Source organism: Oryzias latipes, chromosome 20 (assembly GCF_053564925.1).
Source record: "Oryzias latipes strain Hd-rR chromosome 20, Olatipes_Hd-rR_3.1".
Classification (NCBI taxonomy): Eukaryota; Metazoa; Chordata; class Actinopteri; order Beloniformes; family Adrianichthyidae; genus Oryzias; species Oryzias latipes.
Genome location: NC_136256.1, coordinates 22281013 through 22297252, shown reverse-complemented (window position 1 = coordinate 22297252; position 16240 = coordinate 22281013). Strand labels below are relative to the sequence as shown.

General features: G+C 37.3%; 1 protein-coding gene across 3 annotated transcripts in view; it reads right to left on the bottom strand.

The window, feature by feature from the left end:
• ctdspla (CTD (carboxy-terminal domain, RNA polymerase II, polypeptide A) small phosphatase-like a) overlaps nucleotides 1-16240 on the bottom strand; it is a 34946-nt gene that overhangs the window by 5321 nt on the left and 13385 nt on the right. The window contains exons 1-5 of one of the 3 annotated variants that reach the window (XM_078938247.1): nucleotides 15229-15304; nucleotides 11787-11953; nucleotides 10680-10712; nucleotides 8220-8321; nucleotides 9-65 (exon numbers count right to left, since the gene is read on the bottom strand). In XM_078938247.1, the coding sequence (XP_078794373.1) occupies nucleotides 9-65; nucleotides 8220-8321; nucleotides 10680-10712; nucleotides 11787-11953; nucleotides 15229-15283 (414 nt within the window). In that variant the 5' untranslated portion in view covers nucleotides 15284-15304. Of the gene's footprint in view, nucleotides 1-8; nucleotides 66-8219; nucleotides 8322-10679; nucleotides 10713-11786; nucleotides 11954-15228; nucleotides 15305-16240 lie in introns of those variants that run through there. The other 2 variants (XM_004081082.5, XM_004081081.5) reach the window with 2 other exon arrangements.

Genomic DNA, 16240 nt, shown 5'->3' with positions numbered 1-16240 from the left:
TCATTTACCTGATGAACAGTGCCATCAATTTCCACTGGAACGATAAAATCTGCATTGCTGATGGGCTGCAAAAAAAAGCAAGGAACAGTTAAAAGTGGAGTCTTTTTTGCTGCTCAAAACGGCAATCTGCAAGGAAATGACACAACCACACACCCACGATTCATCCCCAAAAAAAGGAAAGAAAAAGTATAACAGTCCTGCAAAGTGCCCCAGGCTAAGGATGAAGGCTCACAGTATCGTCTCCCTCTGCTCAAGCACTCTCAGTGTTAAATAAAACCCAGACGAGGGGCTCGGGGGAGAAACCTGGAAGCTGAGGAGAATGACACACTAGGAGGCCGACAGGAGGAGGCGGCCTTTTTTTCTGTGCAACTTGTGTCAGTTTGGAAAACAAGAAAGAGGAGAGGAGAAGTTGTGAGAGGAAGAGGAAGCGAGATGCTGGAGACGAGGATGAAAGGATTAGGTGGGAGGCACAGCGCTGTCATTTTGTAGTGCAACAAAGAGATTCCATTGAAGAGCCCACCTGTTTGGATTTGTTACTTTATAAGAAAATAAAAAGCAAATGTTTAGTAGAAAGCATTTGTCAGGATGTAATGAGATTAAGTCTGTCTTCTTTCAACGTTTTACTATCATCTTCTTAAAAACTTGATGTTTGAATAAAGTAAATGTCATCAAGCTTGGCCAAAAAGTCAAAATTATGTTATTTTTTAAACTGCACTGGTGATTTTGTTGAGTTTTTATACTTTTTTTTTTCTCAAGCATCTTCCTCTTACGTAACATATAAATTGTTTAAATGTCAAGGCTTCATCGTTTTAATCCCAAACCCCAAAAAACCCCAGAGACCTAGTGTAACCTCTAACTAAACCAGGGATTATTGATTTTACAGGGGTGTTTAAATATTATTAAAGATAAAATCAAATAAATAAAAAATCAGCAGGAATTGGATTGAACAAAACTGAAAAAAAATTAGAACTTGAAAAAATTTGAAAAATAGTGACTGATTACCTAGAAATAACACTTATTAAAATTGGAGCATTTAGAAACATAAAATTTATTACAATCTTATTACCGACACGCAATTTTTTAATTTGTCAAAATTATTTTATTATTACAGAGAAAATATTTCTGGCAGACTCCATTTAAGGCCCTTCTGTCCTTATTTGACATCATAATTCTTCTTAGTAGGATCCCACTGTGTGCTCTTGCTCTCATCTGCACCATAGAGAACAGAAATCTTTATTCAGAAGGTCAAGTTCAATCCCATCCAGCAGAGGGGGTGTTTGCTGTATTACAGTTTTTCTCCATTGGTTTGGCTCATTCCTTAAAACAGAAATTACATTCTCAAAACAACATGGACAAACCTCCAAACCACTTGGCAATTGTTCACAACAGAATGGCATTTCTCATTAATTTCATCAAATTGCAAATGTCTTAGTACATGTCTCAAATGATTAAGTACAGGTAGCCTTCATTTAGCACAATTTCCAAGTGAATAGATCTAAACTGATTGTTGATTCTCAGTCTAATGGTTGTTCGCTCCAAAATGAGTCAGCATCATTTCATTGTGTAAGTTATCACATGCACAATAGTCTGTTCAATTGTCAAAATTAGTCAAGAACATAATACCATGAATGCGATATATTAATCCCTTGGTACATTTGATTAATGTATTACAGCAATTCACAGGTGAAACTAGAACTTGACTAACGAAGGAGGAGTTTCACACATCTCAGATGACCAATCAAACAGTATGTTTAGTTACCTGACAGGTGCTGTTCATGACTGTGAATGCTGCCAAAAATGTATGTAAAAAGCTTGACCATGGAGGACCAGTACAATGTCTGAACATGTGAGGCACCTGGCCAGGTAAATGAACAAGGGCAACTGTCTGCTCGAGGAGGAGGAGGAGGATGAGGAGAAGGAAGAAGAGGAAGAGGAAGAGGAAGAGGAGGAGGAGGAGGAAGAGGAAGAGTACTTGTTGTCCATCATTACAACCGTTTTACAATTAAGCAGTGATTCCCAAACATTTGGCTTCAGTACCCACTTTACCTGATTTGTGTATCCAGGTAATACAGGTATAAAAGTATTTGATTTATCTGACTTCAACATTTCGCCTAAAAACTGCAGCTTACTGTATGATGCAATTATCATTGTAATCCTTATTTTGAAGAACACAACATACAATATGAAAAAAGGTGAACTAGCTGCAATTAGTGCCTCTCATGTAATTCTATCTAATACTGTGGGTTTTACCATAACATTTCATTAGTCATTGAGGATTTTCCCCCCTCTCCTTTCTGTCAAATACCCCCTGTAGTACCTCTGCATAGGAGTACATGTACCCCAGGTTTGGAACTGGCCAGTAGTATATTGAACTTGCAGAGAACATAGAACATTCCTATGTAATTGTTTGTAACTGTAGTATTTGACTCTTCTATATGACTTATTTGATGTTTTCTTTTTTTACGCCATTGTGGAGAATAATGGCATTGGAAGGAAATGAGACCCCTCACATCCTCGTGTTTGTGGATGAAGCTGGCTTCAACCTGGCCAAGGGCCGAAGACGTGGCCGTAACATTATTGGTCCCTGAAAATGAGAGGTCTTTTAGGGCCTCATCTACCAATATATGTTATTATATGGGACAATGTGAATTTCCACCGTGGCCTCCTCATCAGGGCCTGGTTCACTACTCATCCAAGGATGGTCATAGTGTTCATACCCCCTTACTCTCCTTTCCTCAATCCTATTGAGGAGTTTTTCTCCGCTTGGAGGTCAGATCAGAAGCCCCTGCTCCATGCAATGGATGCTGCTTGTGAGGATAGTACAGGAGATCAGTGTAGGGCAGTGCTTCTCAAATAGTGGGGCGCGCCCCCAGGGGGGGGCACGAAGCGATGCCAGGGGGGGCGCGCGGTGGTGGCGGTTTTAGGCACAGGTTTGTCCGGTGCGCAAATTTAACGTGGGGGCAGCGGTGACAGCGGCTCAGTGCTTGGAAAATAATCTGGTCCACTATTCGGTTCCTATTGTCTGTTCTGTCTGTCCGCGGCTGCGCGAGTGAGAACGAAAGGGGAGGGGTGGTGTGGGCCCTGTCTGCCAGGGGAATCGGGGCACGCGGACCACTGCTACCGCTGCCTGTTGCCCAAGATCACCGCTGCCCTTAGATTCCTAAGCTCATGCTAACAATGTCATTCTTTATGAACTATTGTAGACATTTTGATGACGTGTCTTTATTTTCCATCCATGTTTTCTTTGTCTGCCTGTGGTTTAGTTGGTGTCAGACAGACATAAAGACAGCATGTAATGCAGGAAAACAGCTGCACTTTTATGAGATCAGAAATAAACAATCCGTCATTTAGAAAAAAAAAAATCAGCACGTTTTTACCTATTTCTTCAGACTAAAAACGTTAAATATATTGGTGCTGCTGTGTTAATGTTTCAGATCAATTTAGATTTAATATTATTTATTGATTGAATTATTTTTTTCAGCATCAAATGGTTCAGTTGGTCAAAATGTTTCTAGTTTAAATAAGGAATGACAGATTTTTTTTATTTCAGGTACTTTCAGCTTCTTTTCTGTTTTAGACTAGAACAGGGTTTCTGTGGCTAAATAAAGTTAATATTTGTTGAAAGTGGATTTATTTTGCTTTTTTCTTTTGTTAGTGTTAAAAGATACAATTTTAGGTATACAAATTTTATAGATACTGACCTGATGTATTGTCACCGCGCGAGTGTGTCTGTGTGTGTGTGTGGGGGGGGGGGGGGGGTTAGGGGGGGCGCGAAACATTTTCTTTTCCTAGGGGGGGCCTGGCAAAAAATAATTGAGAAGCACTGGTGTAGGGGATGGTTGCGACATGCACGCTGTTTTTTCCCTTGTTGCATCGCAAGGGAGAAAATACGCTGTGATGTGGACAAGAATCTGTGGCCAGAAAAAAAGCAGAGTGTGGATGGCCAGCAGGGTGAGGACGATGGCCAGGAGAGGGAGGGTGAGGACAGCAACCAGTGAAGAACTGTTGTGAAACTCAAGCATTATTTACAGCACTGTAGGCTGCAGATCATTTTCATTTTTTTGTGCTCATATTATAAAGTATATTATGCTTTGAGCATAATATAAGTTCTTTTTACTCTGATGTATGAAAGTTACTTTATGTGTGTGAATGACAATGGTTACAATTTCCTTGGCAGTATGAGTGCAATGTGTGCTGTTACATAAACCTAAGAGGCTACTCTTACCCTAAAATTATTTTTCTTTTTTTCAGTTTTATACAAAATTGTATTCTGTTAGCTATACAAAAACAGTACAGTTAACATTGTCAATAAAGGACTGAGCTAAAACTGAAAGGTGGACATGAGGGATATTTCAACGGTCCTCTGCTATAGTGACAAAACATCTAATCATTTTGACTTGCAGTGCTTACTCAATGCCAAAGGGAGAAAGTATTTTGGGGGCACTGACTGTTTAAATGAGAAGGAAACTTAGTTTTGACACAAGTGAATTGTTTTGGGAGAGATATGAGCTTTTGCAGGTGAACCATGGTGTTGTGCCGAACCATCCACATTATTTTGGCAAAAGCACCAAGAGTGTTGAGAACGTCCGGTCTGCTTCAAGAAATGAGCCAAAGCAATTGAGACGGATCTTTGCTGTTTTGGTGATACTGACTCTTTACATGGAAAAGGAATTTAGTTTTGAAGCATGAGTGAACAGTTTTGGGAGATATATTAGATTTTCCAAGTGAGCTATAGTGTTGTGCTGAACAGTTAAACTGTTTTGTCAAATGATCTTAGAAATTTCAGAATGTAATTTCTGCGTCAAGAAGTGAGCTAAACCAATGGAGAAAAACTGTAATTAGGTGCAGTGCAGCAGTAAATCTCCTTGTTATTGTTGTTTTTTTAAAATAATAGTTCCATCTAAGCTATGCATACTCTTTGACTGATTTAAACTATTTTAAAGGGCTAGAATGTGTCCTTAGAGAGTAGAAAATTAGGATTGAAGTTGTTTCAAACCATAAACAGCCTGTAAGGCATTAGACAAGAGGAATAACTCGTTTCTGTTGCTAAATGCTGTTTTCAATGTAAACAGGAAATGTAAATGTCTTAGCTTGGAGTAAATTTCGAGAAGGTCAAGTTTATTCCCCAAAATTCTTGGCCAAGAAGACAATATGAGCTGCTTTCCATGCACATTTCACTAAGCTTATTGTTTCCTTTATTCAAAACTTTTGTCCTCCGCTTCATTAAAAGGCTCTGGTCAGCACACGTGTGAAATGTGTGGTATCAAGACAGACAACCAACATTTGAGGGAATAAAACTCTGACAATGACGTTAAGAGGAGAAACAAATAAGAAAAAAACTCTTTTTTAAATATAAATATTTTATAGCATTAAGGTTTAATTATTTATAACTACTTTTGGGGCTTTTTAAATGTAATTTTTACGTCTGTTTAAAGCAAGAAAGGTGTGCAATTTAGGTTTTCTAAGCAGAGTCATTTAAAACTTAAAAATTGCCTGGTTAAATCATAGAAGTAAGCTGTTAAAAGAGGAAAGTCTGGGATTTATTTATAGTTTAAGTAGGAATAAGCTAAAACGCCAGAAGCAGACCCAACAACATTAGAAGAAATATCTAAGAAAACATTTTTAAGCACACTTTTGCAGCTTTGTGGTGATGTTTTCTGAGATGCAACACTTGCAGCATCTGTGATGCAACAATCTGTTAAGCATTCACTTAAAGAAGCACTTCAGAAGATATTTTTCAATGCAATCAAACAAAGTGAAACTTAGGTAAGACACAGAAAATATGTTCTTAATCAAGGAGAACGTGATGTTTGCATCATCCAATCCCCTCAAGGCAAACTAGCAAACTACATAAACCTTTTTAGCAAAACATCAGTTTTACAAATTGCAGTGTTGAGAGCAATTCCCGAAATACTGAAAAAATTGTTTTTCCTCATTATTTGTGAGCAAATTTCTGTTTTGTTCCTTTTTCATGAAAAGAAATGGCGTTTTTAAAGCACAGAATACAGTTATTTCAGGTACTTTGTCATATCAGACACATAACACATTTAATTCCAGGGCAGCTTATAGGAATTATCTACTCATCCGTAACATGCAGGATAAAGCACAGCGTATGGGATGTGTTACGTAACGTTTCTTTTTTAGGCTATGCCCATCTGTGCTTCATCTGCGTCCTCTTTCTGTTGTTTATGCTTCCTTTATAGTCCAGTTCCTGCGTTTTGGAAAATAACATGCTTTTATTATGCTTTACCAATTTCATTTTTGTGCTGGAAATCAACAGGAAATCCTGCCAGGGCTTAATAAAACGAATGAAAATGCTGCATATGAGTTGCTTTATTTTGCTGCGTCTTTCTCTCCCAACAGATTTTCATTAATTGCGTTGAATAAAATCATTCTGCTCTCTATGCTAATCTCTAAAAGGAGAGGATTTTGAAGGAATGAGTGCTTGGCGTGCTCTGGCTTCATCAAAAGAGAGAGAGAGAAAAAAACACGCTGCTGGGAATGTTTTGACTTGTTTTGACAGAGGAGGAAAAAAATTCTTAGACTATTTGAGCAGATTCTGAGAAATTCAGCCCACAGCATTTCATGGAAACTGTAAACTGTACCAGACACACCCCAAATGTGACCATGTTACTTGATCAAGACTGACATTCAAACAAAAAAAGTCTGTGCATTTTCATGCAGCTAGAAATGAGATCAAATACTTTGATGTGGAAAAAGGATAAATATGGTTTGCATGAAAATGCACTAAAAATAATCATTATTAAATTCCATTTATTAGAATTTGAAGTATTTTCAGTCTGCAGGAGACTGGAAAATGCGTTTTAACCCTTTATAGTCTGGTGCCTTGTTGGGCTTTTATTTAATTTTACTTATTTTACAATTTCCTCTAATAATTTGTCTTTAAAACAGTTTTTTGTGGTAGTGCTTGATATCCATCCATCAGGTCCTTTATTTTTACAGATATTTTCATTACATTACACAATAATTTCACAACGAAGCTGAATCTGTCCAACACAATCAATATTTAAGAGTAAATTTTGAAATTTTTTTAAACTGTAAAAAAAAAAAAAAAAAAAACAATTCACAAAAATTCAGATCGAGCAGTTTGTATGTTTTATATCATGGATCAAATGAGGACAGACGTAAAAAAAATGTATAAATGCTAAAAAAAAAAAAAAAGATAAGGTAAAAAATGTATTAAAAACCAAGCAGGTGAAGCTCCACTAAATCATAACTCTTATTACTTTTTTCAACCCAAAATTTCAAAGCTATAAACCTTTTTGAAAATTTAAATTAAAACTATATTATTGGAGGGTGGATCTGTGTCAATGCGACAGCCAATGTGATTGGCAAATGGACCAGACTGCTGAGGCTTGAATAGTTTTTCTACAAAGATGCATCACACATCAGCTTAATATCAGTGTGGTTTTAGGCAGAGCACAAGTGGGTCACTAGGAGCGCCAGGGGTGTCAGCAGGGAGAAGGAGAGTATTTATCATGATGGCCAATGAAATTCCTTCTGCTCATCAGCTGTTGCCTTTTATACAGTGTATACAAGGTAAATAAATAATAATAAATCAATGGACTAAAAAATGTATAAACATCTGAATATCATATTTAGGAATACAAAAGAACAGGGATAGGACTTAAATTGATCCCACAACAGGGAAATTGATTAGTTACTAAAAATCAAACTGATAATGCATTTAGGGTTTTTTTAAATGTAATATCAAGGATTTATCACTCTAGGTTGCATTTAGTCATCTTACAATTTGGTGGGAATTACTACAATCTTGATGCAACTGAAATCAGATAACTTCAATCACAGTAAACCGTAAACATCACTTTCCGGTGTTGTCAATTCACGACTCAACCATTAAAGAATAGAATATCAGAAAACTGGGACAAAAATAAAACACTAGAAGTTTAGGTGGAGTTTGAAAAAGACTGATAACATTTTATTTTTCTTCAATTTTGTATCTCACGCTTTTGTCTGAAGATTATCTAAAAAAAAAATTGTTTTTAGGATATTTTTTGTCATGTTTAAAAACTTAGTTTTCTGTAAAATTTGTACAGAATTTTACAGAAAACAAAAAAATCATTACTGATTGAAACTAAAGTTTGTTTTATAAAATCTACGTCTAAACAGCTTTAAAAGACTAATTCATTAATTTTTAAAGTAAAACAGAAGACACATGGATAGGTGAATTACCGTACCTTAAAGGAACTGTGTACGAGGGTTTCATCCAAGTCGATCACCACGCAGTTCTTGTCATAGTCTGCTATACTAACCTCTGGCAGCAGGAACTTGTCTGGAGGCTGCAGAAAAAAAAACATTTACAATGTAGATGCAGTCGCTGCTGTAACATTTATTCCAACTCTGTCATCCTGAGGGGGTTGTGTTAGCGGTTAGTGGACACAAAGGCCTTATAATGAGCTAATAAAGAATAATTGTCCTTTTTAAGTGATGTAATGTCATATTAAAGCTTAAAAAAACTGAAAGGCGGAGGTGCAGGGAAAGAATCTGGCTTTTAACTCAAATATGATGTGTTGAGTATATAAATTCCTGAAGCAGTCCAATGTTTTGTTTAAGATCCATTTTTTATTTGTTAGATCCATGTCTGCTGATGATGTTTTCCGGATTATCTCATGTTGGTGAAGTTCAGGGTTTAGGGAAAGGAAAAAAATGCTCATGTTGATTGGCAAGCAGGATACGGGTTTCAAACAGGCACTGAGCAGATGGTCTGGCCATAGGGGGCACTCACACTTCATTCACATCAACATGTTAACACACACACACACACACACACACATATGTACAAAGGTGAACACAAGGACTCTGTCAATCAACCTGCACGCCTTCGAGAGCTGCTTCCAAGTGTGCCATGCATTTCCTGCATGTCTCTGCATGTTTTCCCCGGCCTGACTGTGTTTACCAGAAATGCAGGAGTGAGGATGCTACGGATCATGCAGGTTAGGCATATAGAGTGCTCACTTTTTGCAGCCATTTTAGTTAAAAAAATACTTTTCAGAAAACTCTGAAATCAGATATACAGTGTATGAAGAATCCTCCTCCTTACAGCGCAAAAGTGAAAATAAAACATGCTGTCAAGCCTCTGACATGAGAGTCTCCACATAACACCATGAAACCGTATTATAAATACAAAAAAAATTAAATAAAAAATAATAAATCCCACAGAGGAAACCAGACATCTAAAAAATTGACATTAAAAATAAAGTTTTAATAACTTACAATAAAACACTTTTCAACATCCATACAAAATAAAATGATTCAAATGTACAATTACAAAGTTGCTTACTTTTCTGTTACTAACACTAAACCAGCCAAACATTTCAAGAATCTACTGAAATTAAAATGTTTTTGTGTTTATTTTGTTTATTTTCATTTTGTGCCTAAACAATCACTATAATTCACGTGGTTTTTATTTTTGATGGCAATTAAGCATTTTTACAAACACATACAAATATATGGTTCATTATATATGACTATTACTCAGTTTTTCTTATTATTATGACTCCTTGTTTTGAAATATGGAAAAGGCAAAGTAAAAAAAGGTAACCAAAAAACAGATTGAATCGATATAAAAAGTGTTTCAAATAATTTTGATAAATTTAGAGGAATATCATCACAAAATGAACAGAAATCACTAATAATCCTGACTGAAATTTGATTCAAAATGTAGTAGTTTTCAGGCTGTATCTTTGTGCACCGTTTTCTAGGAGATTTTTTTTTCCCTGTATGTGTGATACCATTTGAAGCAAAATTATAAAAATTTCAATAATTATTGATTGCAAAAGTTTTCATCAAATATTTGAACATTTTAATGAATATTTCTAGTAAAAGAAATTGTCTTATGAGCATTTTTAAAATCAATTTCTTTCTTGTGATGCTTTAATAACTGGTTAAAAAAGACAATTTTTTTCCTTTTAAAAGAGAAAAAATAATAATAATTTGAGTCATTAATAAAATGTGTTTTTACACAGTTCTTTGACTGAACTGTGACATTTTAAGACAGTTTTACAGAGACGACTGAATCAATGCAAGTCTCTCCACTTGGCTCAGGTCCCTCTGCAAACACAGGGAGCAGGCCTCGGAGCCGGACTCGTTTCCTGACACTGCAGGGAAGTGTCTGCTGGGCGGTGTGGTTCGAAACTTGGCCGCCGTGTGGCATGCTGCGAGTGTGAATATTTTAAATTACAGAAAACCACAGGAACCACACCAAATCCAAAATAGCTTCTTTTTTTTAAGTTTCGGCACAAATACCGCAGGGATCACATAAATCCTTCGTACTGGTCACCACCCCATGATGGGTGAACTGGTGTTACAAACTAAGTGCAGTTAATTGACCACCAATTATAAAATGCAATTCAATTAGTCTCAGTACAGACAAAATAATGACTTAATTAAGGACTCTAGGGCAAAGACTGCAGAAGAAAAGGTCTAAAAATGAGAAAACAAAAAAAACCCAAACAAATAATCTGATGATAAATGGATTAGCATAATCAGCTGCATCAGTAGAGAAAGAGGCACAAAGCAAAGCAATGTGATTAAAAACAAAAAATCCTCTTCAAGACAAATAACCACATGCAGCTAGAATGATGAAGCACAGCAAGAGGAGGAGGAGGCAAAGACCAGCAGAAGGAGGCTGTACATACGCAGGTTATAGGGATGGTCTGGATGTGATCACACTGAAGAAAACAGAGACAGAAAGAGAAGCAATAAAAAACGAACAACACTGTAGTCAACAAATCTACAGGAAAAGATGAAGAAAAGGTGCATGCACTGTTTTCCCCCACTGTGGGATAAAGTGAACCAAACTCGGTGAAAAACAAACAGAGCTGCCATGGTAACAAATACGGCTGGCCACAAATCCAGCAACATTACACGGCGGGGCGGGACTGCGGGCGCAGTCCCATCTCAAAAATCAACCTCGCACTATAACAAGGCTTTTGAAGGCAAGGTTCCCCGGGTTCACTGTAAAAAAAAAAAAAGTTGGTAGCTGATTTATTAGGGAAAGGTCTGCAGCAAGTCAGCACCGACCACATGTGTGGTGTAGTTTAAGGGCCATAAATTCCTCTCCTGAATGAGAGACATTTACAGGTAAACAGGAGTAGAGATGTGAAATAATTCTGCTCCATTTTTAGCCGGGTAGAGGTTGAGTATGTCTCCAGAGGAGCGCTGGGGTTTCGGGCTTTCTCAACCGCCAGAGACTTTTTTTCGCATTTCACTAACTTCATTGGTTAACATGTGTATGAGAAGAGGGGGAGGCGTGGGTGCCAGGCAATCCATCATACCAGACAAACACAGGGCCCACTTTATGGAGATTACAGTAGCCGCAGTTGGAATGCATGTTTGTGTCCTTGCATGTGTTGTCGTGGCGAGATTGGTGCACTTTTTTTTCCCCCCCAGAAGGAGCTAGAACACCCTGGGAGCTGCAGAGTGTGTCGTGTTGTGCACGTCTGTGCGCATGGGTAGATATCGAAGAATGTAGAATGGGAAGCAAGCCCATATTTTCAAGCAGCGGATGGTAAACAACCTCTGGGTTCAATGGGTTTGAGGCAGCTGGAAAAAGTTGAGGCTTCAGCGAAGCAGCACAGCGCCTCAGCTCGCTGCAGGAGAAGGCAAATTGAAAAAACAAAACAAAAAAAACTCTGCACCAAAACCAAACATTTCTCCTGGAGTTCTTAACTACCGCTTATAAAATATCCCCTAATATGTGCACGTTGTGTTATACTGGACTGAAAACCAACAGTGAGTTTTACCTTGGGAGGGCTGCCATTCTCTTCTGGCGGTGGGGGCAAAGAAAGTGTCTTGTTGTTGGTGGATGGTGGCTCCACATGGCAGTCATTGTAGTTGCGGAAGCAGCAGAAGAAAGGGCTGAAAATGCTTCGACTCCGGTGCTTCTTTAAGCTGCTGTTGGACTGCGAGACTGAAAGAAAGAAAACAGAAAGAATTGATTAAAGTGTGTGTGCCACATAGTTCCTTTTTAATTAAATTGATTGATTTTTTTTTGTTTTCAAACACGAAATAAAAAAACAAGATGAACGGAATGTGATAAACTGCTTGAAAAGGAGTGGGTAGTAGAATTGTTTCATTTCTTCTGGATTAAAAAAAAAGGCAGAGCTGAGAATCAACCCTCTTTTCAAAAATTGAAAAAAACAACACGTTTTTACCAAAACTGGGGGGGGGGGGGGGGGGGCTAATGTAAAGCATACTCATCTATGTGCTAAATTAAAAAGTTAAAGTAAAATCTATTCCAAGACACTGGTTAATTTGTGGCTAGCTTTGGGGTAATCACCATTTACTTCCTGGGTAAGTTAATTCACACTTAAATGAAGCTCAAATTTATCAGATTTCGATTTGCATAGTGAAAATGATTAACTTTCCATTTCTGCTAACTTGTTTAAACAGTAAAACTGTCCTCAAAAGTAGTTTATTAGACAACTAGGATATTTAATTGTAAATACACATAAAATAAAGTTGCTTTTCTAATAAACACTCGTTTTTGAGGCAGGAGTACAAAGACTTCTGATGCTTAGGGTTGCAGAAAGACTGTATTTTCTATGCATCATCACATCGTTGTGACAAGAGCAGATGAGATTTATGTTGTGTCATGCAGTGAGGCATCATGTCATGAGAAACAGAGAACATCAGTCTGCCCTCTACAACATGGCATAATGAATAGACATAAAAAAAGGAGGAGAGGTTAATATATGCTAAATATAACTACATCAGGTGCCTTTGGACCAAACCTTAAAAGGACTATTAAGGGATTAGTAAAACCGAAAATACAGTACTTATTCTTTGTTTGCATTTTCTTTCATATAAAAAAATGCATTCTTTTAACTGGATATTATAATTAGGTTGAAATAATCAAAGATCATAAACAGTTGGTATAAAAGTATTTGTCTATTTAAAAGAAAATTAATGAAATGGAGGAGCAGTGCGTGAAAGACCACAGAGCTAATACGGAGGTTGTCTTACTGAAACTGCTTGTACACCTTTACTCTTAAGCTACATTCACACTGCCCTCAGTCCACTTCCAGTGAAAAATCGATGTAAACGCGCGTAAATGTGCGTTTCATTCACCATTTTTGGGCTGTGCACGTTCAAAATGTGCGTTTATGAATGAGCATTGAAAGCTAAACCAGATTAAAATTTGACCAATCAGGGACTTGGGGTTGGTAGTGACGTATGGATGGCGCCCCTTTCAATTTACTGAAGTACCAACCATTTGAAAATTGATCACAAAGAATAAATTAACTATTGCGGTTTGAGCCTGGCCGAAATTATGACACCAAGTCTTTCATTTATGTATCAGAATAGAGTTGTGAATGAAAACGCCTGGAGTGAGATTCACGAGATTTGCACCTCTTCAACATTTCGCACCAAGCCTCTGCCAACTGTAGGTGGCAGACATGTTCTAGTAAACAGTAGAAAAAGCCCGCTTGTCCAGTGTGAACACCATCGTCTAAATGTGCATGCAAGAACCTCCGTTTAGCGTGCCCTTACAAACGTCCCCTGCCCAGTGTGTCCGTACCTTTACGTCACTCCTTACAAATGGACAGCACTTAAAAAAAATCTGTATTTCTGACCTCACAAGCCTTAATTAGCCTTTAACATGATGGTGGGATTTGAAAAAAGACTATTTCTTCTCAGCAAACAGCAAGAGAGAGAGAGAGAAAGGTGTTTTTATCTTGATTAATTTTCTCCAACGTTTTTATCAGACCAAAGGAAAGACTCAACTGATAAAAGAGTCAACACTTTAGACCTTGTTCAGACAGCTGAGCATGAATTGACTGCAAACCAGGATGAACTGCAAAAATAATGATACAGTGAAAATCTTCAGGATGGATGTTATGTGTAAAACAACGCAATCCAGATAGATTAAAAGATGTTGAAAATGGTGCTACTCACCTTTTTCTGCATTTAAATTCAACTTTTATTTTACAAACCAAGGCTTGGATGCAGAGCTTTGGTAATGACCTGACACTGTCAAACTATAAATCACCAGCCGAAATAGGGTAATCAACACAAACAGAAACAGCTGAGCAATAGAAATGTTGCACTAGCTGAGCAGTGACAGAAATATGACAAAAGAAAATTCAACCCAAAAGGCTCCAGTCCTCACATCTTCTGTCTTGGTTTTCCACTAGTCGCTTTATATGATCAGCATTTCGGTTCTTTTCCCTCCTTGCAATTTCAAATTTATTCTGAAATATGTTAGTCTGTTTTATCGTCTTGTTTCATGTGCAGTTCTTTGCTGCCTTTCAGTATTTCACACCTGCATTCTTTTTCCCTTGAATGATGAATCTGTTTTCCTGCCCATTACCTGTTGATGTTCAGTTGTTGAATTCCTGCATTTTCAAACATTTCCAGCTTGATAATTAAGGATTTATGGAACACAAATCTAGGTATTGTTACTCATTAAAGTGATTTCAACCCCTGCCCCTCTTTTGTTTTTGCATCTTTTGGACGTTTTGATGTTTTCTGTTGAGGTTTCCAGTCTGTTTCTTCTTCGTTATTTTTAGAGCAAATGTTAAAAAATGTTGTACTCACACCACAGATTGCCCTCTAATGCTATAAAAAAAACTTTCTCTGATGTAGAAGCAATAAAAGATGTTGGAAAACAGCCCCATATGATCCACAACAATCCTACATTTAAAGCAGTTGTCAGAGTAAAGAAAAGGGATCTTCCTTCAGAAGTTGTAAGGACAAAATAACAGGTCCCGCACAGAAGAATTGTTAAAATAGATCGGTAAACATATTGCCTGCCAAAATGAGTTAAGCAGCAAATGAGCCTATGAAAGAAAACATACACATGTAGATTCCTCATTACATCATCCCTCCTTAACTTTCTCCAGAGGCTGTGGCCTACTTTCCCTCCGACAGCGCAGAAACAGACTGTCTGTACGCCTTTATATATTCACCTACTGAATTATTCAAATGAGTTATTTTTGTTGGTGAAGACGATATGATAAATTAGAAATAAAGACAACTATGTGAAACAAAAGTCCTGCTAAATTTTTTTTTTTTTCATTCACAGGCCGACTCCAGCTGGCGTTAACATATTTTGGGGAACTGTTGCTGTCATCCTAACACAGAGCTGTGTGTCACAGGCAGCACAGTCTGCCACAGCCTTTACAGGCTGCCTTGAGAGATTTAGACTGATGCCAGTAATGATCCTCAGGTTACTCATCTAACCGACTGCAGGCATTTCATCTTCTTTGTTCTCGTTCTGCAAAGTCCAAACTCCCATCCGTCATTATCGGTGTTCCAGAGCAGCTTCTCCGAGAAAAAAAAACTATGTTATGCAAGATACTTCCAAGCTGAAACACAATACATACTTGAAACTGTAAAAGTAATCCCCAACCCTACAATATACCTGTTCAGAATTTTAATGTCACAGGAGTCATTTAGGTTACTTTGATCAGAACATGCACAGAAGCAAATCCAATAGTAATTTAAAATAACAAAAGGATTGCGGACGTATCCATTACTGTGACTTTAACCTCTTAAGACCTGAGCTATTTGAGCTAACTAGTACATATAAATGCAGGTCTCAATATAGCAGAATTAACTACTATGGTAATATTACCCAAAATGTGATCTCCACGCAAGTGGACACCAGGTCTTAAGAGATTAAATAAGTAAATAAAAACTAGAGAAATGCATGGAGATTTACTCCATGAATTATTGTAACAGATATTAAAACTCACCCTAGGTGTCTTTAACAGCATTAGGAACCAAACTAAATCAGCTGCTTCATTTTACATAAGAGTGTTAGCGGCCATCTATTGGTCATCTAGGAAACTGACTTTGCTCCAGCTGAATTCATTTTAAACTTGACTTAATCAGGAAATTAGGTGTGTCCTTTATCTGAGACAGGAAAAAATTACCCGAAAGTCCCACTCTGGTGATCTTCTGAGCTATTGTAAAAGCATTTCCAGTGGTCTTTTAGTCGTTGCCTAAAGTTTTGAGAATAACATAAATGTTGGAAATTGGAGAAGTTACTGTTTAAGTGTTTATTATGACAGAGTTTTAAGGCCACCAAAAAAAAAAAAAAAAACTAAAATTACGAGATTTTATCTCGTAAATTTACGAGATAAAAACTCGTAAATTTATGAGTTTTTATCTCCTAAATCTACGAGAAAAAAAGTTGTAGATTAAGGAGAAAACACCGAAGTTATCCGTTTATCGGAGCCTAGCTTGAAGA